General features: G+C 36.0%; 1 protein-coding gene across 1 annotated transcript; it reads left to right on the top strand.

Moving 5' to 3' along the window:
• Positions 1–5,820: 5,820 nt before the first annotated feature.
• Positions 5,821–21,861, top strand: scaf4a (SR-related CTD-associated factor 4a). The gene is made up of 20 exons (XM_690795.9): positions 5,821–5,965; positions 9,577–9,660; positions 9,816–9,860; positions 9,939–10,100; positions 10,195–10,324; positions 11,367–11,509; positions 11,628–11,804; positions 12,866–12,954; positions 13,046–13,139; positions 13,254–13,400; positions 13,481–13,557; positions 14,286–14,470; positions 16,221–16,321; positions 16,414–16,527; positions 17,649–17,805; positions 18,274–18,374; positions 18,459–18,612; positions 18,692–18,772; positions 18,896–18,982; positions 20,261–21,861. The coding sequence occupies exons 1-20, from the start codon at positions 5,936–5,938 to the stop codon at positions 21,313–21,315; spliced, it is 3,213 nt and encodes a 1,070-aa protein (XP_695887.5). The 5' UTR covers positions 5,821–5,935; the 3' UTR covers positions 21,316–21,861.
• The last annotated feature ends 1,118 nt before the right edge of the window (positions 21,862–22,979 follow it).

Here is a 22,979-nt window from a genome sequence, read left to right as displayed (position 1 = left end):
CTGTTCGTTTAATAAAAACATTTTTCTGACCATTATATGTCAAGCTTCACTGGGTTAAGCTTTAGTGAAGTATACAGTCCTATTCATTTTTTTTTTTCAATTTATGAAGGTCATGAACTCTATTTCTGAAGGATGGGTAAACACACAACCCAGACCCCATGAAAATACTAATACAAAATAACTCCCTCACAAAGCAAAAGCAAAATAAATCCGAGTAGGTCACTAAGGAGGATTTTTCACAAAGAAGGGATGCAGTAAAAGTATATTTTATTGCAGCTTCCAGACTTGGTAATTGTGTTTGCACCGCTTCTCCGAGCTGTCAACACAATTAGACATTTGAGGAGCTATTATATAACTCGAATCAAGGTAGTGCAACAAGATAGCAAGCTTTCTCGGATATGCCATAGCAACATAGAGATTCATATTATGCAATGTTTTGTCCCTCAAGGGTCGTATCCACTCACATTGAGCTCATTTTGCTCTCAAAATTATTATTTTTTTCTCCCCATCAGATTTAATGTCAGGTTTAAAAGTTTTAAAGCAAATCGCAGTGCCAAGAGTGATGCCAAGCACCATGGTTTAAATTACACAGTTGTACACAATATCTCTGTGTCCGCCGTTCAATTAGGCATGCAAAAATAAGCCATGGTAATGCTGGACACTTTTCTCTGGCTCACACGGTTTCCTTCTTCCTGCGTTAAGACAATGACAGTGAACAGAGGCTTATGTGATCCGTCTTAACACTATGATTTCACTCTTGGATTGAAGCCAGTTGTTTTTGAGGGCCATGGCATGTTTGTTAGACATTTATACAGCGTTTGGGATGTTATTAAGGGCATTTGAAGACTTTATTTTTAGCAGGAGCATTATAATATAAGCATAAATTACTAATTTGGAAAGGAGGTTGAAAGTCTGGTGAACATTTATCGTTATAGGCCTAATTTGAGATGTTTTCAGATTGTTCCCGGAATTGAATTGTATCAATGTGCAACCTTTGGACAAAATGATTGAGTTGATTCTAAGAAAATGATGCCCTCTGTTGGTGTTAAAGTTGTACTTTTTGAAATGTTTAAAGGTTTTGTTGAGAAATTACACTTCAAATTCAATTCAATTCAAGTTTATTTGTAAAGGTGCACTTTATTACACTACAATTAAATTAAGTTGTTATGTATAAACGTGCAATTTTATGAAAAAACCTACAGTTTTATATCATATAGGTGATGTCTGTGCAAGGTTAATGAAGAGTATATGTGTATTAAGTGTATGTGTTGTCCTCAAAGTTCTCGATGGTTGGCTTCATCTCTTCACAGGTCTTGAATCCCATCAATGGCACTGCACCTCCTAGAGGCCTCGGGATGGGCATCCCCAGGTGGAAATAGAAAACAAAGAAAATTGATAGTGCAGCTGCTAATCATAAAGAATTCAACCAAATGATATTGAATTTTAATGCGAACATGAAGTTCTAGAAATGATTATAGGAGTTTTATAATAGAGACAAACATATAAAACATAGAAGTATTTCTAACATGCCTGGTGCGTTAGGACAGGAAGATTGTGTACAGGTGGTTTGTCAAGCCCACTGACCTTCATAAAGCATGCATCATACTGTTATGTGATGCATTGTGTGTATGCTTTAAATGTACAAAACTGTTGAAAGATTTGACAAAAATGACAGTGAAGATGTTTATAATCAGTTATAATTACTTTTTTTTTTTTTTGCTCACCAGCCAATTTGGCCTCAAACATCTTTTATTGGCATTTCAGAACATCTAGGAAAATCAAAATGATCATAAATAAATCAATTGATCAAAATCACTGCTTCAATATGATTAATATTCTATAGAAGGACATTAGTTATGAATCATAATCTGCTAAACAAGCTGATACATGTTAATTTCATCTGTGTTTGGCAGACTGTGAGTTGTTTAATTCTAGCAATAATTCAAATAAAGCTGTTTTTTTTTTGTTTTTTTTTTTTTGGAGTTCTATATTGATCAATTCAATTCATTTTCATTTCAGTTTATTTTTACAATGTAGATTGTGTCAAACCAGCTTAACATAGAAGATTATAGTAAATTGAAACTGAGTCAGTCCAGTCCAATAAGTACTAAAAATGAGAAATGTGTCTTAACAATATTGCACCAAAATCAGCATATTATAATTATCTATGTGGAATCTTTTGACACTGAACACTGAAAATGCAGTAATGAAATATGCATGATTTAAAATTACTGTGATATAACAATTAGGGATGCTTCAATTGATTGGCCAGAGATTAGTATTGGCAGATAATCACATTTCATGACCCGATCGGTACTCGCTAATCTGGCCAATCTCTTGAACCGATCACGAGTGTTTGTTTAAGTGTTTACAGGCAGAGGATATATAACGACTAAAATCTTTTTACATGTAAAAACTGAAGGTTCTGTGTTACTACAATCTTACAAGTACATTAAAACCTGGCTGGAAATATTAGGGAAATAAATAAATAAATATATATATATATATATATATATATTACTTGAATATTTAATACTATATGTTATAGTAATGCACTTATTGTAATAATAGTTGTTTATGGGCCTATTTCCTTTAATTAAAGAAGTAATGGATTTAGAGGTGTGAATTTTAACTTTTTGTGCATCACATATGCGCTCCAAGCTTCATTGAGACATAAGACATGCTTCCAGATTGCTTTGTTAGTATTTTTTTGTACCATGTCCACACTAAATGGTTATAGGAGACATGTCCTAAGGAATTATATGCAACATTTTTTATTTATTCTCTAACGTAAGGCAAGATCTTCATTTAAGTATCATACGTAGAGTGAAAATCTGCTTTATGCGTTATGAAACTTAAAGTATCAGAACTGGTACTTGGTATCGGCTAATCACATGACAAGGAATTAGTTTTCGGTATCGGCTGCAAAAATTCTGAGTAGAGCATCCCTAGTAACTATATTACCATTTTACTGTATAGCTTGTTTACTGATATGAACAAATAAATGCAGTCAAGTGCAGGTGAACAAAAGAGTGTTTTTTTTTTTTAATAAAGTGTGTTAGGAATCTGATGGTTTCTGGCATATCTGGAATCTTCTTTGAGATCTTTTAGAGTATGTATTGAAAGATCTGTTGTTAATTTTACTCTTCACAAAAGACTTGAATACTAGCCGATGGTCGATTGTATAATAGATGCTTGTATTATAGCATATGATGACATGAGACACCTATAACACTATTTTTTTTTTTTATTGCAAATCTTTAAATAAACATTTAAAAAATAAATAAATAAAGCAGCACAGTGGCTCAGTGGTTAGCAATGTCACCTCACAGCAAGAAGGCCACTAGTTCGAGCCCTGGCTGGACCAGATGGTGCTTCTGTGTGGAGTTTGCATGAGTTTGAGTTTGCTCCCTGAGTTCGCGTGAGTTTCCTCTGGGTGCTCCGGTTTCCCCCACAGTCCAAAGACATGCAGTAGAGGTGAACTGAATAAACTGGGCTAATCTATGTTTGTGAATGCAAGAGTGTATGGATGTTTCCAGTACTGAGTTGCGGCTGGAAGAGCATCCACAGTGCAACATATACTGGATAAGTTGGCAGTTCATTCCACTGTGGTGACCCTTTATAAATAAAGGCACTAAGCTGAAGGAAAATAAATGAATAAATAAATAATACAAATTTTTAAACATTTTCTTTCATAAAACTTTCTGAACTTAAACATTTAACAGGCAGCATAATCTATTTCTTTTCTCAATATTAAAAATGTTAATACAAAGGACATTTTTGAAACATTTTTTTAACACACAGGGACCAAAGGTCAGGGAAGGCCTCTAACCAGATATAATGCTCTGTCATAGACATATTCAAAACCTCTAAATCTTTTTGTATTTTCTAATTAGAAAGGATTTTCATCACAGAAACATACTGAATATCAGCTGTTTCTTATTACAGACCTACAGAAAGATTTAAATGAATGCAGTTGCTCACAAAAGAGGGACTGAATCATCAGTTTTATTCAAACTGTCAAGAGTGAACACCAGGCAGCCTCCAGCATTTGGAATAATAAGAAGAAGCATTTAATCCCAGCGGGTTTGATAAACCATATGCAGTGTCAAAACCAACGTTACATGATTTATAATCCAGGAATGCTGAATGTATATCGTTATAATGTTTGGAATACAAAGGTCTCCTTATATGTGTTCATTGCTACCCTTATGATTTTACTCAAAAGGGAAAAAAAATATTTTATATAATACAAAAGTTATTGTATTGTAACCATGTTAACCAAGATGTTAATGGTTTTGCTGCACTTAAAAGCTATTTCTAGTACACATGTTCATTATCCTAATGGTAATCATTTTGCAAAAAAGATTAAAAATCGGCAAAATAAATTTATATTTTATATGTTTATTTATGTTTGGAATGGACAAAATTTTAACTATCCCAAATATATTTCCAACTATATATATATATATATATATATATATATATATATATATATATATATATATATATATATATATATATATATATATATATATATATATATATATATAGGCTATTTATATATTACAATAATTTAAAATATATTTCCATAAGAAGAAGAGAGGGGAAATGATAAGAGATTGTCAATTCAAATTTAATGTAACTTTTTGTTTTATTGTTAAAAACTAGCTGAAATTAAATGTGTCAGTTAAATGGTGTAAATTAATCAGATTTTGTTCCAATGTACATACTGTCACCCGACAATGCAGAGACTTTGGTGAACAGATCAAGGCAAAGGCAGATTCTGCTTGACAAGTGTATTCAGCGTTGAACTCCACTGTGTTATAAATGTTTCTTTTTTTGCAATAAGTTATCATTTAAAAAGTTATACTGTGTTAGTTAATACGATTTAAAGCATTTTTTTTTCTATTTTGAAATTTTATAAAAACAAATTACAAATTGACTGATGGTAACTTTAATGCAATATAATTTAGCATATTTATCTTCAGCCCACTGCTCTCAATGATATTTGGTTTTTGGCCCTTCATATGAAAAACTTTGGGCACCCCTGACTTAAAGAAAATACATTAGCATACTTTTTCAAATATATTTTCCTCCATATTATTTTGTAAGGTTGAAAATACATTTTCTTGACCCTGCAACAGTGGCGCCCACAAAAAGTTTTCTTACGGGTGGCCAAGTAAGGCCACACCAAATCTTGGGGTGGCAAACAAAAGAATTATGAATTGTGTATATATTGTGAATAATGATGTTATATTTTTGTTTCTGGTAAATTAAATAATGAAGTTTTAATTAATTCTATTAAGTACTCTTGAAATGTTGCAATTTATATAATATAATAATAATTTAGTGGCTGCATTTTATTTATTAATTCATTTATTAAAATATTGTGAATTTACGTAAGTACATTTAAATTAATAATATCAACAACTAAATCATATTGGGGTGGCCACAGTTTACACAAGGGTGGCCGTATCCCACCCCTTGGGGGCGCCCTTGCCCTGCAATTCATTTTAAATATCATTTGGTACATGAAGGTAAAAATGATATGTATTTTAAATTTTTGCAGGCAATCCCACACCCCATAACATATATTTAGCATATATTTGAAATACATTTTAACCAGAACAACATATATGTTTACCGTATGGGATTGCGCGTAAATGTGCAAATATCTATTTATTTTTATCACAAAAGGAATTTGATTTCGTTCTCGACTTTTCCTGCGTGCTCTCAGCGCCATCTAGTGCTCGTGCTTCGCCAAAGCAGCGTTTCAATCCCATCCTGCACCGCGAGCACCGCGCCGACTCCGAGTCCGAGCTGTCTGTCTGCTGCCAGGGGCGGACATGTTGGGGCGGCCTGCTGGAGGACAGTACCACACATATTTCTGAATTTACCCGAGAAAGCGACCGCGGAGCAGAGACGGGACGCCATGGACGCCGTCAACGCGTTTAATCACGAGGTGTGTGCGTGTTCGGGCAGATAAAACGGCTGCAAAATGGCGGTTTGGTGAACACAATCGTTCAATGTGTTGCAAAGGGCCAGAGCAGATGAAGGCCTCAGTGTTTAAATTGCGTAGCTGCATGCTGTGAGCTTGGGTATAGCTGACCACAACACCCCGTCCTTTTATAAATATTAGCCTGAATCATTAGATCTGTGTATTACGATAGGTTTGACGCCATAACAGCAGGCCTGGTTATCATAATAGAGAGCGTGATCTGCTGCTGGACATTTTGCATGATAGTTTCTGCTTTCGTACGTCTGATCTAGCATGTATGAATCACTCATGTGCTGAAGATGTAACGTTATGATCAGACACGGATTAGTTCTCATGTTGTTTACAGTCACCGAATGCTATCTGTGCAGCCACGAGTTTGCAGCTTTTAGTGCATTTGAGGAAACAGCCGTAATCTGTCACAGTTTATTCCTTCAGTAACTTCGTATTGTTCGTTTATGGTCGAGATAAACAATAATGGGCTCAAACGGCTAACGTTAATTATACAAAAATGTGTCCGCCGACGATAGAGATATCAAAATTGTTTCTTAGTTAGACTTGTTTGTCAAGTTCCATGGGGAATTTGCATAAAAATGCCGTCAAATTTAGTTTTGAGCATCTATTTTTGAGAGGATGTTTTTTACTGTATCTTTAAGAAATGCAAATGAGTTCTATTCTTTCTGCCTACTGGAGTTCAACGTTATCAAAGAAAGTAAACATTGAGTTCATGTTGATATGAACTGTTATTTGGTAAAGTTTTTACTTGTTATAAAAGGCATAATTCACCCTGAAATGAAAATTTACTCACCCTCAATAGGTTTTAAACTCTTATGAGTTTCTTTCTTTTCTTCTTCTGTTGAACACAAATGATATTTAGGAAAGACAAATAATATGAATATTGATGGTTTTCAGCTTTCTTTAAAATACTGTCTTTTGTGTCCAACAGTAGAATGAAATGTAAACAGGTTTGAAACAAGTGAAGGGAGCGTAAATGATGACATTCAGTTTTGGGTGAACTGTCTCTTTAAGCAGATATCCCCCTATTAGTCAGCTAAATAATCAGTCATGGCCTTAACACAAACTCAATCACTGTGCTGTTATGTTAAAAACTTATCTGAAATTCATAAATTGATTACTGCAGCTCCTGGCCCTGAGCTGTAGTCTTCTATTGTTTTAGTTGACGTATGTACAGTCTATACTGTAGCGTCTAGGCTGAACATGTAAAATAAAGAGCCACAACATAATAATTTGCCTTTGCCTGTTTTTATTTTATTTTTTTTATTTTTTTATGTACACCAATATCTGAGCTAAACATGACTTGATTCTTTAAAGGGTTTATTTGTTTACCCAAATATGAATATTCTATCAGTGCTTACTCTTCTTCCATTTGTCACAAACCTGTTTGAGTTTGTGTTTTTCTGTTGAACACAAAAGAAAAATGTTGGAAACTATTAGCCATTGACTTCCATAGTATTTGTTTTTCCTACCGTGGATGTCAGTGGGAATTAGTTTCCAACATTCTTCGAAATAACTTCTTGATTTGTGATCAACAGAAAAAAGAATTTCCTAAAGGTCTGGCATCACTTGAGGGTGAGTAAATGGTGAATACAATTATATTTTGGGGTGAACTATCTTAAAAGTTTTGCTCTTTAATGTAAACAGACACATACTTATCAGAAAACATGAACTTTGAAGCGCTTGCATGTATTATACAAAATGTACATTTATATTAAGGTGCAAAATAAGAACGCTTGAGGGGGTGTATGTTTCTGAACACGATGTTTAAATGAATTCATTAAATGAAAACTCTCATTATAAATCCCTATGAGAAACTTTACAGGGAACAGAGCAAATTATTTTAGGTTTTGACAGCGTACTTGCAAACCGATTTTTGTTTATGTGGTTGTCTTTGTCCACAAAAAATAGTTTTTTGTAGTTTATGCAGTGATGATATTGTAAAGTTTTCCAAAAAAAAGCATTTTTAAATCGAGCTTCAAAAATCTGCATTTTCAGGTCCCTGTTGAGGTGCACCATTGTTAATAATAAGAATAATCATTCTTTACATTTATATAGCGCTTTTCTGGACACTCTAAGCGCTTTACACATTTTTGGAGGGAATTTCCTCATCCACCACCAGTGTGCAGCATCCACCTGGATGACTTGACGGCATTAATATTGCACCACACCGCACACCTGCTGATTGGTGGAGAGGAGACGGTGTGATGAAGCCCATTGTGATATGGGGATGGTTATGAGGCCATGATGGACAGAGGCCAGGATGCCAGTGTTAAACCCCTACTCTCTCTTTTTTTTCTTTTTTCTTTTTCAAGACATTCTAAAGTTTTAGCGACATCTTATCCAAAAGACAGCTCTCACTGAGCAGTATAGAGTCTGCATCAATGTACTGGGGCATTAGGACCCGAACAGACCTCAGGTTGAGCACCCCCTGCTGGTCTCACTAACACCACCTCTGTCAGCAACCTAGCTTTCCCATGTGGTCTCCCATCCGGGTGCTGACTGTGCACAGCCCTGCTTAGCTCTAGTGGGCGACCATGTGAGTTGCAGACAGCCAAAACTCTTTCAGGGTTTTTGTTGAAAACAAACTAAACACACGTTTGTTCAGCAACCATGTTTGAAAAGGTATTTCTTCCAAATGGATTTTAATGGAAGTTAATGTTGAAGATATATGCAACGTGAGGAAAGTCACAACATTACAGTCTTTGTTTTAAGAAAAAGGAAGTTTTTTTTACAGGGTTGTTCAGTTTGCTTCTCTGATTTGCAGATTTTCTTTCCTGGCAAAACCATGAATATTTTTCTCATTAGGAATTTTGCATTTCAACAGTTATTAAACTATGATGTAGTAATGCCGATTATTAACTTAATCAAAAAGCAAATAACACAGATTAACCACCCCATTGCTCACAGTAGATCTGTCTTTAATGCTGTTATCATTATAAGTTTTGTTTCTGTGAAGAAAATGATTGAATTTGACCTTGAGGGAACCAGACTGTTGCATTTCATTAACAAAACAAATCACAATGTTTATGTTTCCAGGAAAATCATCAGCATATGATAAACGGTTATTACAGTGGTCTCTGCATATTGAAGTAGAAAACGAGAAAGCATTTTAACAACAAGCTTTAGAATACCTCCTTTCTACTAGAAATCCAATAAAATCAACTTCAAGTGTGAATGTGGCATTCAATTTCGATCCAGCATGCTATGGTGCATCTGTATTTGTAAACAGTGCTATAAATTATAAAAGGCCTTCTGTTATTTTATAAAGTGTTTCTGTAAGCTAGATTTCACAGAATATGCCTTACAAAATCATAAATTCATTGGAAATAAAATGCTGCTTTAATGTGTACTACTATATCTTTTGATATATTTGTAGCACAGAATAAGTATAATACTTTAGTATCTATAAAACAAAACACATCATCCTTTGGTGTAAAATATTTTGAAGGCAGTGTTAAGTGTGATTATTCAGTAATGATGTTTGTATGCTTCCGGTGGGACCTCAAACCTCATTAGCACCTTATGCATTAACACTACTGTACATCTTGTTTTCATTGCAGTTGTTCTCCTTGATGGACACCAAGCCCCCCATCTCGAGGGCCAAGATGATCTCTATCACCAAATCTGCCATAAAAGCTATCAAAGTAAGTCTGTCTTGTTGTTGATTGCACACATCTTCACATTGGATACTTAATATGGTTAGTTAGAATATGATTTAAATCTGTTTACTTGTCACCCATGAGGCTTGTAGTCAAAGATACTTGAACGCAGTGACATTTGAAAACATTTTGTCTTTCAGTTATACAAGCATGTTGTCCAGATAGTGGAAAAGTTCATAAAGAAGGTAGGTGCCTGTCGGAACTTGATTAAAGTTGAATGATTGTTGGCTGTATTTAGTTACTGAATGTTATTCCGTGCACAGTGCAAACCGGAGTACAAAGTTCCCGGTCTCTATGTGGTGGATTCCATTGTGAGACAGTCACGGCATCAGTTTGGAGCAGATAAAGATGTGTTTGGACCCAGGTTTACTAAAAACATCACTGGGACATTTGAGAATCTATGCTTGTGTCCCACTGAAGATCGGGTGAGAGTATTTAAATATAAAGACTATAAAAGATTTATTTAGTTGTGTCATTGTATGACTAATGATTTGAATATTCATGTGTTTTTTTTTTCAGAGTAAGATAGTACGAGTGCTCAACCTGTGGCAGAAGAATGGAGTGTTTAAGATCGAGGTCATTCAGCCTCTGTTGGACATGGCTGCTGGGTCCAGCAGCTCCTCAGGCTTGGACAATGGCCCAGATGCAGGTAAGATACAGTTTTCTTTCATTTGAGATTGGTAATACAATCTACTATCATTTTTTTGTGCGAGAAATGTGAAAATATGTCTTACATTTATGAAAAATGTGTTTTTTGCAAATAATTTATCAAGGAAACTTTAAATTGACTAAAAGCAACTTTAGAAACATTGCTAAAGTAGAAAAATATAATACAATTCTAGTATTGTATTTTGTAATATAGCCCAGTATGTTGTTCAAATGAATGCTGCCTTGAGTATGAAATGCTTTTTAAAACATTTAAATAGTTATTGACCTAAAGTGTAGGTGTATTAAAGCAATAATTCACTGCAGTATGATTTTACCTCACAAATAATCATCATCATGTCTTTGTAAACTCTCAAGAATTTCATTCATCGTCTGAAGTTCTGAACACAAATGAAGATATTTTTAACCAAGTTTGAGAGATTTCATCTCTCCATTGAAGGTATATTTATGATAAACGTTTGAAGCTACAAATCATGTATAACAAGATTAAGAATAAATCAATTTAGTTTATTTCAAGTATACTGAATAAACTAAATCACTGTATGGGATGAAATAATATAATTTTGGTGGGCTTTTATTAAAAATATAGCACATTAATACATTCAGCCTGTTTTAGCATGTTTTATTTTTTGATAAAGCCAACCAGAATTGTGACTTCAATTCAAGTTTCTTGTTGATCAACCAAACATCCTTAAGCTTCAGTGGCCGAATTTGATTTAGATATGAATAGGTGCTTAATTAGATAATATTTAGATATGAATAAGAGCATCATTTTTTAAGTCAATTTTATATTTTTTCTGATTGAAGCTCTGGTTATTTAAAGTTTATTTGTATGAATTAGCTAAAACTGTCCATTTCATTGAATCAAATCAGATTTTTGATTCTGTAATTTGTGCATCAATAATCAAAACTGTTTCCAGACTACCCTGCCGAAAGTTTTCCTATAATAAAATGTTTTAGCTTGTTACATGCAATTTAAAATATCTATTAAAATATACAAGCTTATTGTCAATGTGCTTCTGCAGCTTCTCCACAGTCTCCCGTGAGGGAACAGGAGGCTCATCCTGTGGTGACGACAAACTCAATTGTAGCAGCTGTGCCTCAGCTTCAGAACTCGGATGCCTTTGCTGCAGTTGCTCAGCTAATTCAGTCTTCTCAAGGACAGCAGGTTAGTCGGATTATTAGCATTGCACTGCATTTTCTGCAGAACTCTTTGCAAACATGTACCATACACCAAAAAAAATAAAATCTGTTGAGATAGTCATAGTTACTCGTGCTTTCTGAAGCTTCAGCAGATGCTGCAGAACTTTCAGCCACCAGGGAAACCTCAGTCTCCGGTGGTGGACAATAACAGGAGTCATCTCCATCTACAAGCCCAGGCTATAGCACCCCCATCCACCATCCCACATCAGCACATCCATCACGCACCGCAGCCTGTGGAAAAGAAAGCCACCTTCGACAAGGTGATATATCAGATCAAATGTTTTTCAACTTACTTTGGTATTTAGAAGCACACAAGAACTGCTCATCTGAAAGCCATTGCAGGAATTAGTCAAATCAAATCACTTTTATTGTCACATCATCCGCAGCACGTGTGCTGTGATGAGTGAAAAGCTTAGATATAGAAACAGACAGTACAAAAAACAGACAACATACAACAGCATACTCCCAAAAAACAGGACTATGTAAAATTGGCAGTGTTGACAGCGATGTGTACAATGAATTGGTGTACATATAGTTGTAGTCACTTTTGTTTTAAGTGTGGATTGGTTAAAGAGCAGTGCATGCTACATATTGATGGTGTGCAGTGAGGGTATGGAAGGGTTTGTGTGGGATGTGGTCAGTAGTCAAATACCATTCCTAAGTGTTTTTTTATTTTTATTCTTTAAGTTTAATTGCATATGACCCATTTCAGAATGACCAAAAGAGACAAAAATCTATAACTTATGTATTTGGTTGTTTGTGGTTTTTAAATGTATATTTAATAAGGAAATTATTTTGCCATTGCCGTTATTGCTGGCATGGCATTATGTAAAAATAGATGATGATGATCAAAATAGACAATAAATTGATTTAAAGTTACATACATGTTCATTACACACATGATTAAAATGATGCAGTCCAATCCTGTACCACTCTTTCCACAAAAATTATATGCAGAACATTGGTTTTTGAAATTTAAAATGACTAGATATCAGCATGTATGCATTATTTCTGAAGGATTGTGTGAAATTGAAAGATTGATGATTCTAAAAAATTCTGATTTGTTGGCATAGAAATGTAATGTAATATTTCTATTGATGTTTATAAAATGACACAACAGTACTACTAATAATACTAATGTAGTATTATTTAGTATATTTTTAAATTTACATGCTCTTTCAAAAGTTTTTAAAAAATCTTAAGCACTTAAACTTTTGAACAATATTTTCAATTGTTTGTAATTGTATCAGTTTATTAAAATCTTTATTAAAGATAATGGGAGTATGTTCTTTTGTGTCTTTCCTCCTCTTTTTTTTTTTAGACAATTCTTGACCGCTTTGACTATGACGATGAGCCAGATGCAGGAGAGGATGCCAAGAAGGAGGAAGCGCAGTCTGTCCAACCTTCTATGTATACAGAATCTCCTTTTCTAAATGTTGAAGTGCACAACATGCTTACTTTTGAGCAAGTTTTATAATTTGGTTAATCTTTGTCTCCACAGGGGTTTTCCTGAGCAAACTGTCCCAGGATTTCCTCCAGCCAATCAGATGCAGCACTTTCAACAGCATATGATGGCTGTATCACAGCGCCAACAGGTAGATTATCACAGCCTCCTTTTTTGGAAGGCATTTTTTGCCTAATATTTAATCAGATGACATTTATCTGTGATTTATTATTCCCTAGTCATGTTTTGGTTTTGATGTGCTCAGGTTGTTCTACCTTCAAATGGACAGGTCCAAGGCTTTGGTCTCATGACCTCTCAGCCCTATCCAGGCATGATGCCTCCAATGGGGCAGCCGAACGCAGCTTTCCCTCCTCAAAATGAGGCCTTCAATCAACTCATGTCTGGACATGCGGTAAAAGGATTGTGACTGATGTATAACAGGGAAAAACTGCCATTAAATCTTACACTAATCATTATTCGATTCTGTCACAGGAAAGTCTGATGAATTCAGATGCATCTGCGAGGTCTGCCCATGAAGACAAGAGGTCAAGGTCACGCTCGGGGTCGAGGTGTGTACACAAAAATCCTTATGAACAACAATAACCATTCATCTAAAGCTCACAGTTTTTATTTTGAGTCCTTGCGGCAAGGTTAGAGGGTCATGAACCAGTACAATAACATTTTAGACTTTTATTTCACTTCGCCTGCCTTAAAGAGATAATTCACCCCAAAAGATCAATTCTTTCATAATTTAATCACCTTTTACTTGTTCAAATATACAGAATTTTTTTCCTACTATGGAGATCGATGGGTCCCAGCAATACTTTCTTTTGTGTTCCAACAGTAGAAAGAAACTCATAAAGGTTTAAAACCACATGAGAGAGAGTAAATGATAACATAATTTTTCTTTTAGGTGAACTCTCTCTTTAAAAGCATGTTGGTTTCCTGCAAATATATGCTGCAATTGACCATTAAACACAACAAAACGTACTTCTATTCCACACACCTTCGTAAGCTCCCTGTATTTTACACAACACACATGCCCCTTGTCTGCTATGTTTAATTAACAAATAAATGCACACTCGTGTGTATTTTAACTCTGCATGAAAAAAAAAATAGTCTTTTTTTGCAAGGATAAACCAGAAGAATGGCTCATCAAGATGATATGAAATATTTAAATTTCTTCTGCAATTGTAAATCATTGTAATTGTATATCATTGTATTCTGTGATTTGTTACAAAAACATGAAATCCTAGAAAAATATAGTAAATTGTAAATGGGGATGTTGTTTTTTCAGGTCTCCTAAAAGAAGAAGGTCTCGATCCAATTCCCGGTCCAGACGAATGAGGCATCGACGATCTCGGTCTCGAGAACGGCGGCGTCAGTCACCTCGCTCGCGCTCTCAGGAAAGGAGAGACAGAGAAAAGGAAAGAGAACGAAGACAGAAAGGCCTCCCTCCTGTTAAAAATAACACACTCAGTGGTAAGAAGGCCACTTTCACTTCTAAGTATACATAACACACTACTGAACCTTAGGTGTGGGTGATTCATCAAAATAAAATTGCAAACACATTTATGCAAAGCTGCGATTGTCATGCACATCCGGGAAGCATGGTTCTGTGAAATCTCAGATGATGGATAGAGGGCGCTCTTGTGTGGAAACTCCAAAAAAACAGCAAAGAAGAGACTAGGGTTTGGATGATTGATGCTGCTCTTAATTCAGAATGGCTCATCCCTATGCTCTAATCACTTCAAAGTGTTAACCCTTTAAAGTGACTGCTTCAAAGGGATGAAGGGTGCAGTGGTCAAAAAATAATTTTTTGGAACGCATTTTTGCGTCGTCATAACGAGACAATCGAGGAGGTGTTTTTGTCGCACATTTTGTCTGCTGGTTTACACCCACAAAACTGTAATATTATGAAATCTGGAAAAATGAGTAGATTGTGCAGGCTGCGACTTGTTTATTTAATTTTTATTATTTATGCATGTATGTTTTAACCTATACATCATTGTAATAGAATTTATAATCATTTTATTTATAACTTTATTTATAAATATCACAGCAGTTGCCAAAAGTCAAACAGCTATCTGTCTGTGTGACATCTAACAATGAATATGTCATGGGTGCCTGAGGTGTCCATCAATTGTACCCTTCAAATCCTTCATTCCAAAAGGCCCTTCAAACTAGCCAGTTTTGAGCACTTGGGTTTGGAACAACATTTCAATATGGCGGTCATGTTTCTTTTCATTTCAAAGTGCCCTTTGGAGGGCGATACATGTTGTTATTCATGGATCAATGCTTAGATTTTCGGGGTGCATAATGATTATATCTTGAGTCAAACAACAAATGGGGCTCTAGGCTAGTTTTTAATCGTATGCTTTAAGTGAGCAAGTGCTTTCGATCATTTACTGTAAGTCAGGGGTGTCCAAACTCGGTCCTGGAGGGCCGGTGTCCTGCAGATTTTAGCTCCAACTTTCTTCAACACACCTGCATAGATGTTTTTAGACTGCCTAGTAAGAGCTTGATTAGCTAGGTCAGCTGTGTCTGATTGGGGTTGGAACTAAACTTTGTAAGACACCGGCCCTCCAGGACCAAGTCTGGACATCCCTGCTGTAAGTGGTCAATTGAACTTAATTTTTATTGAATCATTCTCTTTATTAATGATTCTTTTTCATTCAAGTGGAATGAGTAGGGATTGGGAGAGTGTGGCTGTTTATAAAGCATACAGCGCCTCTGGTGTTAAAAAGTGAACTCCAAATCGATTCAAGAGAGAATCAGGATGCATTCAGAAAATCATTTCTCAATTTGCAATCAATTAAAAACCCTGCTGTAGGAAAAACCCAGGAAATCAACATAGTAATTTCCTAATAAGCTGAAGATTTCACTGCTGTCACTGATTCAGTCAAGCGAGCTTAGAGTAAAAACATGTTGATGTGGTGTTTTCACATGCTTTCAGATGGAGCAGCATTTATTACACAGAATTGCACAGAGCTGTAGTAAATTCAGACATTTGTCATTATTACAAAATGATCTTCATTTTATTATCAACCAGTTAAGGTGACTGACTTTGAGTTTGCATAGCTTGTCAACGTACTACAAACCTGTGTAGTAAATTCTGCTCCATCTGAAAGCACATGCTGGAGATTTACTTGACAAAATGTGGATAGAAATCACCTTTGACCCTATTGAACCTTTTTCCTGTTTTCAATGAATAGTTGTTCCTCTCTTTCAGTGTGCAGCACAACTCTATGGGTGGGTCAGCTGGATAAGAGGACACAGCAGCAGGACGTGGCCTCTATACTAGAGGAGTTTGGCCAGATAGATTCAATTAATGTATGTTCTGGATTATTATTGTACGTTCTGTTGAATGTGTAGCTCATAGCTTTCTAACCTAATGCCATGTGTTGTTTATTTGATTTTGATAGATGATTCCTCCACGAGGTTGTGCCTACATCGTCATGATTCATCGTCAAGATGCCTATCGAGCCCTGCAAAAACTAAGCAGAGGTCCATACAAAGTCAACCAGAAAGCCATTAAGGTATAAGATGATAACAGAAAACGAATCAATTAAAGTAAATAAAGTGAATGATAATTGTCAAATGCACATTTTTTCTTTGCTTTCCACTTTAAATTCCATTATTAAATAAAGTAGAAATTACAATAGGAAATATAAATAGAACAAACATGTAAGATACAAGTAGTGCCAGAAATGTATTAGTGCATTTCATACACTGATCAAATAAAAGACTAAAATGCAGAAACACTAATAAATAATAATAATAAAAGTATTTTAAACAGAATTTTTTTTAATTTTTGTTTTAGCAAAGATGCAATACATTTATACAGGGTTTCCACAGGGTCTCAAAATGTCTTAAATCTCAAAAGCTAATTGTAGGCCTTAAAAAGTCTTAAATCTACTGAAATGTTGTGTTGTAGGTCTTTACATCTTATTTAACAAGTCTTCATTTTTCTAAAACTTTCCTTACAGTAACTTTTTCTTAAAAGTTCTCCATTTATTTACTGCTGAGGATACTGACCTGATCTAAATTTTCTATTCTTAAATTATTGTTATTGTAGACTGAAGTAATTTACAGCTATGTTTTGGTCTATTCTTGGTAAGGGTTAAAAGGTTTGTGAATGGATATATTTGAAAATTATTTAAAAATATTTCAAACTAAATTATTACTATTATTGTATTATTAAATGTATTACATTTAAATAGTTTTTTGTTAGGGCAAGTAAAAATCTTTTCTAACTGCGATATTAGAAACATACTCCTTAGCATTTAGCTCTTTATGAGTCTAAAATTTTATTCATAATGGTCCTAAAATGTCTTAAAGGCTTAACTTTAACTTGGTGAAACCTGCAGAAACTCTGTTATAGCATTGATAGTTTTTATATTGAACTTTCAATTTATGAAAGAATCATTTAAACTTATAACGGTTTGTATAAAATATTGAGCATCATAAAATCAGGATCATAGACTGGAATGATGATACTGAAAATTCACTGTTTCATCACAGTAATAAATTATATTTTAGAACATTGAAATAATACAGAGAGTATATACAAGTTTTAATTATATTTCATATAATTATTAATTTGTAATATATTTAACATTATATTCACAGTCATATATTCATCACTGTATTTCTCCAGATTGCCTGGGCTCTAAATAAGGGCATTAAGGCTGAATTCAAGCAGTATTGGGATGTGGAATTGGGTGTTACCTATGTTCCATGGTCCAAGGTAAAGATGGAGGACTTGGACGTATTCAGAGAAGGAGGGATGCTGGATTCTGACACTCTTGCGCCAGGTATTCAACTATTTGTCCAACCTGGGCTCTAGTTCCTGTCAGAAGCAAATACATTTTGTCTGGTTTTACAAAAATTGTTAAACACCAAAGCTTGCCTGGTAGCCTAATACCATTGTTTACTGCAATTTGTGTAGGTTTGATTTGAAAAAAATGCTTTAAAGCAGGGGTGTCCAAACTCGGTCTTGGAGAACCAGTGTCCTGCTGAGTTTAGCTCCAACTTGCTTCAACAAACCAGCCAGGAAGTTTATAGTTTATCTAGTAAGAGCTTGATTAACTTGTTCATGTGTGTTTGATTAGGGTTGGAGTTAAACTGTTCAGGACACCGGCCCTCTAGGACTGAGTTTGAACACCCCTATTTTAAAGCATTGTTTTTTATTTGATACTCTTCTTCTGAAGACATAGAATATTAGTCAGCTTGATTTGTCAGCTTTGAGGACACACAGTTATACGTGATTTATCCTTATACAGAATGGCGAAACTCTCAGATTGAACAGAAGACTGATGAGTCTCAGAACGGCCGGCCAGAGGTGGGAAAAGTGGAAGAGACCCAAACTGTCATACCTATGCAGGTAAAGCAACATTGCCTGATTCATATGCATTCAAGTTTGGGTTTGTACTATTTATTTATTCTTTTTTTAATTATTCATCATCAGGTTCCTCCTGTCCAGCCAATAGGAGCAGTCGGTGTCCCACCTCCGGGATTCCCAGCACACATGAACATCCCACCACCCTCATTCCCACCTGGTGTTCCTCCACCTCCAGGTCCCTTCATGCGGCCAGCCTTTAACCCCATGCAGATGCCACCAGGTATAGAAATAATACTCACACAGCATTAATTATAGATGTTTGTGTCCATTTTCCAACACGTATAGTTTTTTTCTTTCAGGATTTCTCCCACCGGGTGCCATGCCCCATATGGGTGCTGCTGGCCCTCCTCCACCTACAGCAGGCATCGGGATGCCTCCAGGTGGGCAGTCTTCAATTTATACACTTTAGCTTTAATTTAATGGTATGGATTTCAGCAGTAATTCTTCCTGTGTAATATTGAGACAGTCATACTAATCTCATTTTGCCTTTTTAATCGCTGTAGTTGGCAGCTCTGTTGAAAACCTGTCGAATGATTCAGCAGGTCTGGGCCCAAAAATCAGCACTGATGGAGCAGATGTGTTCAACTCAGGTGGGTCTATGTATAGATTTATTTAACACTAGATATTTCTTTAAACTGTACATAGTTTTTTTCCCCCAAAATATTTGTTTTTTTAATACAAAATTCTATAGAATTAGCTTTAAAGGTTCAAGAGACCCTGCAGTACTTGTTTTGCTATTTTAACAGATTTGTGTGTGTTGAACATCAGTTAAGAGAACTTTAGCACCTGTTAGTTTAATTGTGGGAAAAACTGGATACTTTTGAGTTTTTGTCAGCTAATTTCATCTTCGGGGTTTAAAATAATTTTTGGGGCAGGATCAAAATCGATGACGTAGTGCCAATCTGCTAGTGGAGTAATGATGCGTCAGTTTCGCTTTATTATTCACAGCTGAGTTTTCTTATCGAAGTCCATCTTTCTTATTGGAGAATGTGGACTGTCTTTTATCAGTTGAGTTTGTTACCATTCAGACACATTGTCTATCTGTGCTGCTGTGTTCGCACATGTTTAAAATTCTCTAGATTAGCCGACAGGGCTATTGGTTGGAAAATATATATATATATATATATATATATATATATATATATATATATATATATATATATATATATATATATATATATATATATATATATATATATATATATTGGTTTATAGTGTTTATATGATTATCTTTATAATGATAGAACAAATTGTGGTTATGCGTTATGAAATAACAAATAACATATTTAGCAGGGCATTAAATTTCCGTTTATTTCTTTGCATTTTAACTTTGTAAACTATGAAATCATGGGTCTCCTCACGATTGGTCTCATTTTGTGAGCCAACTGACTACAGTTGTTTGCTACCTTCTTTCTCCCCTGCCACCAGTCAAGCCCACTCTTCCCGGTGCTCGCAGCGCTCCACATTCATCATGAAGCATTTTTTGAAAAAGAAATTCTGAGGTAGACTTGAACCGAAAGAGGGGGGTTTCATGACCCTTTAAAATATTTGAAAGGAATCATCAACAATTATGACCTTGTATCAAAAAAAACGACTCGTTTTGTTTTCTGAAATCCATTTATTCATTCTTTTCTCAGATGTGCATTCGTGTAAAACCAGAAACTCTTATGTCTAAATAAAATGTCTATGTCTAAATTTTACAATTACATCTGCATCATTGAAATCTCTCTCAGAAGTCTCTCTTAAAATGTCCACCACATAGAAACATCTTTGGCTTTAGCTTAATGTGAACAGGCAGAATTCATATTTTCTGAATAAACTGTAAGAATGATTTTCATTTAAGTAATTTGTCTTCATTAATGCTGCAGGAAACCAGGTGCCTCCTGGAGCTCCACCAGGGATGGGCATGCAGTCTCCTCCTGGTCTTCTTGGCACAAGGCCAGGTATGATGCCTCTTCAGCGGCCCCCGGGGATGCCACCTCCGCACATGCAGCGATTCCCCATTCCCCCACCTCGGGCAGGCATGCCACCCATGCCACCACAGATGATGCCACCCAGGGGTCCACCTCAGATGATGCACCGCGAACCTCCACCGGGTGGTTTCAGCATGCCTCCTCCACCTCATGGCATCCGGGGACCGTTCCCACCTCCCGGACCTCACTTTATGAGGCCGAGCTTACCAAGGCCTGAGGGGCCAAATGATCATGAGGCTCGACCTTTTAGAGGAGAACGTCCCGGATTAGGAAGAGGCCGAGAGCAGGACTGGTTTGGAGGACGACGGCCTTTTGGTGAGGGACGTGGTGGGGAAAGACCAGATGGACGTGAGCGGTTTGGAGGATGGCACGAGGAGCCAGAGAAACCAGGTGGGTGGGAAAGAGAACGCAGGGAGGAACGCTGGAGGAGAAGTCCAGATGGAGAACGAGGACGTGATGGTGGAGAGAGGGAACGAGGACGCGATGGTGGAGAGAGGGAAAGAGGACGCGATGGTGGAGAGAGGGAACGAGGACGTGATGGTGGAGAGAGGGAACGAGGACGCGATGGTGGAGAGCGGGAACGAGGACGCGATGGTGGAGAGCGGGAACGAGGACGCGAAGGTGGAGAGAGGGAACGAGGACGCGATACTGGAGAGCGGGAACGAGGCCGCGATGGTGAAGAACGGACCAAGCGGCCCGCAGGGAGCAGAGAGAGGAGCACACGCTGGGACCGCGACGATAGACTCGATCGATTGGGTCTGGCCGGCGAGGAACCCAATGAGAGACTCTCAGCAAATACCAACGAGCCCAGTGCAAACCCTACTAAAGAACTTGCTGAAGCCAAGCCAGATGTTCCAGCACCTTCTGCTGCAGCTACAGCAGACTCGGAAGCTTCAGAACCCATAGCAGAGAACAAATCTGAAGAACAAACACAAAAAGAGGAGTCGTAGAGGCTTCTTTACTCATTAAGACCACATGAGCTTCTTCTGTGTCAGTGCTAATCTTGAATACTGCTGGCTAAAAAGCAAAGTCCAACTGTTGTGGGACGCTTTATGCATATGAGGATTGCTTCGTCATCACAAACCAAGTTTTTCAAATTTGTGTTTTGGCAAACGTGGAGCGTTGCCTTGTGAATTTATTGTCCCACCTCAATGAAGCTTGAATGTTGTATTAAAACTGAAGATAAGGAAAAGAAACGATTAATTGTTTGCTGTACATATGCTAACATTACTCCAATAATGTTTGTAGATTTTGACTGGCTTTTTTTTTTTCCAATGATATCCCTGTTGAGTTTAATATTTGGAAACGCTGACTAAAATATGACATTAAGACCCTTTTGCTGTAATGTTTTTAACTTAATGTTTACAACATTCAAAAAAAAAAAAAAAAAAAACGACACAAGATGTTTTTATCATTTTTAAGTTTTTGGAGATAGGAACTCCAAATATTTCAGCGACAGGAGGTGGTTTTAATAAAATATTTTCATACCAAATGAATGAACTGGTTTATGCAACTTGTTTTTAACATTTATTCTAGTCGTGCATTTAAAACTAATCATGAATAAAAAAACTGAGCTTTTTCTGAGCTTTTAACTATATTTAACCAGTTTTATTATGATTTGTGGTAGTTATCATGTGACACTGTACCAAAACCATTTGTAATGGTTTGAATAGGATGTCTACAGTATATGTATATGAATAGGGCATGACTGTAGAATTTGAGGATGCATGTGACCAAATGCCAAGGTCAAAGTGACAAACATGGTTTTGATATATTCCTTTTTTAAAGAATAATACTATAGGACTGTGTAATTTGAGCCAAATAACTATATGTACTAACTATTCACTCAACTTCAAGTGGTTCAATCAATGTGTGAGCTTTTTGTCTGATGTAAAGCACATGAGTATAGATATTTTAAAGAATACTGGAAACTGGTAGCCTTATATATCCATAGTAGGGACCAATTACATAAAATTCAATGCCCACCGGTTTCTAACATTCTTCGAAGATCGTTAAACAGAAGAAATTCAAACAGGTTTGCAACAGGTGGAAGGTAAGTAAATGACAGAATCTTCATATTTGGGTGTCCTGTACCTTTGAATGTACCACATAGGTAGCCAAAATAATACATGTGATGTACATTCTTATTGAAACCACTTTATGATCAGAAATATTTATACTGTAACAAATAATGAGAAAGATATTGTTATAACTTCTTTTATTGTCTGAAAATCTAAGTTTAACTGGTTTAACTTTTACTCTTACTTTTTTTTTTCAAAGTGACTTGCATTGAGCAAGAAAAGGATGTTATTCAGAAACTTCATTCATTCATTTTTCTTCGGGGTAGTCCCTTTATTCATCAGGGGTGGCCACAATGGAACGAGACAGAAACTTATTCAGCATATTTTATTACTAAGCGGATGCTGTTTCAGTACTGGGAAACAACCAAACACACTCATTCACACATACACTATGGCCAATTTAGTTAATACAATTTACCTATAGTGCATGTCTTTGTCATGTAGGGGAAACCGAAGCAACCGGAGGAAAGCCACGCCAACACATGGAGTACATGCAAACTCTACATAGAAATGCCAACTAAGCTAGCTGTAAC

This window comes from Danio rerio, chromosome 10 (genome assembly GCF_049306965.1).
Source record: "Danio rerio strain Tuebingen ecotype United States chromosome 10, GRCz12tu, whole genome shotgun sequence".
NCBI classification, from domain to species: Eukaryota; Metazoa; Chordata; class Actinopteri; order Cypriniformes; family Danionidae; genus Danio; species Danio rerio.
The sequence above is the reverse complement of the archived record's forward strand: the minus strand, read 5'-3'. Positions and strand labels throughout refer to the sequence as shown.

Bases quoted from the DNA above. Each gene is read 5' to 3' on its own strand.
- scaf4a (XM_690795.9), top strand. From the start codon at position 5,936: ATGGACGCCGTCAACGCGTTTAATCACGAG. The intron at 9,661-9,815 runs GTAAGTCTGTCT...TTTGTCTTTCAG, and splicing joins CTGCCATAAAAGCTATCAAA to TTATACAAGCATGTTGTCCA. The intron at 14,471-16,220 runs GTAAGAAGGCCA...CCTCTCTTTCAG, and splicing joins TAAAAATAACACACTCAGTG to TGTGCAGCACAACTCTATGG.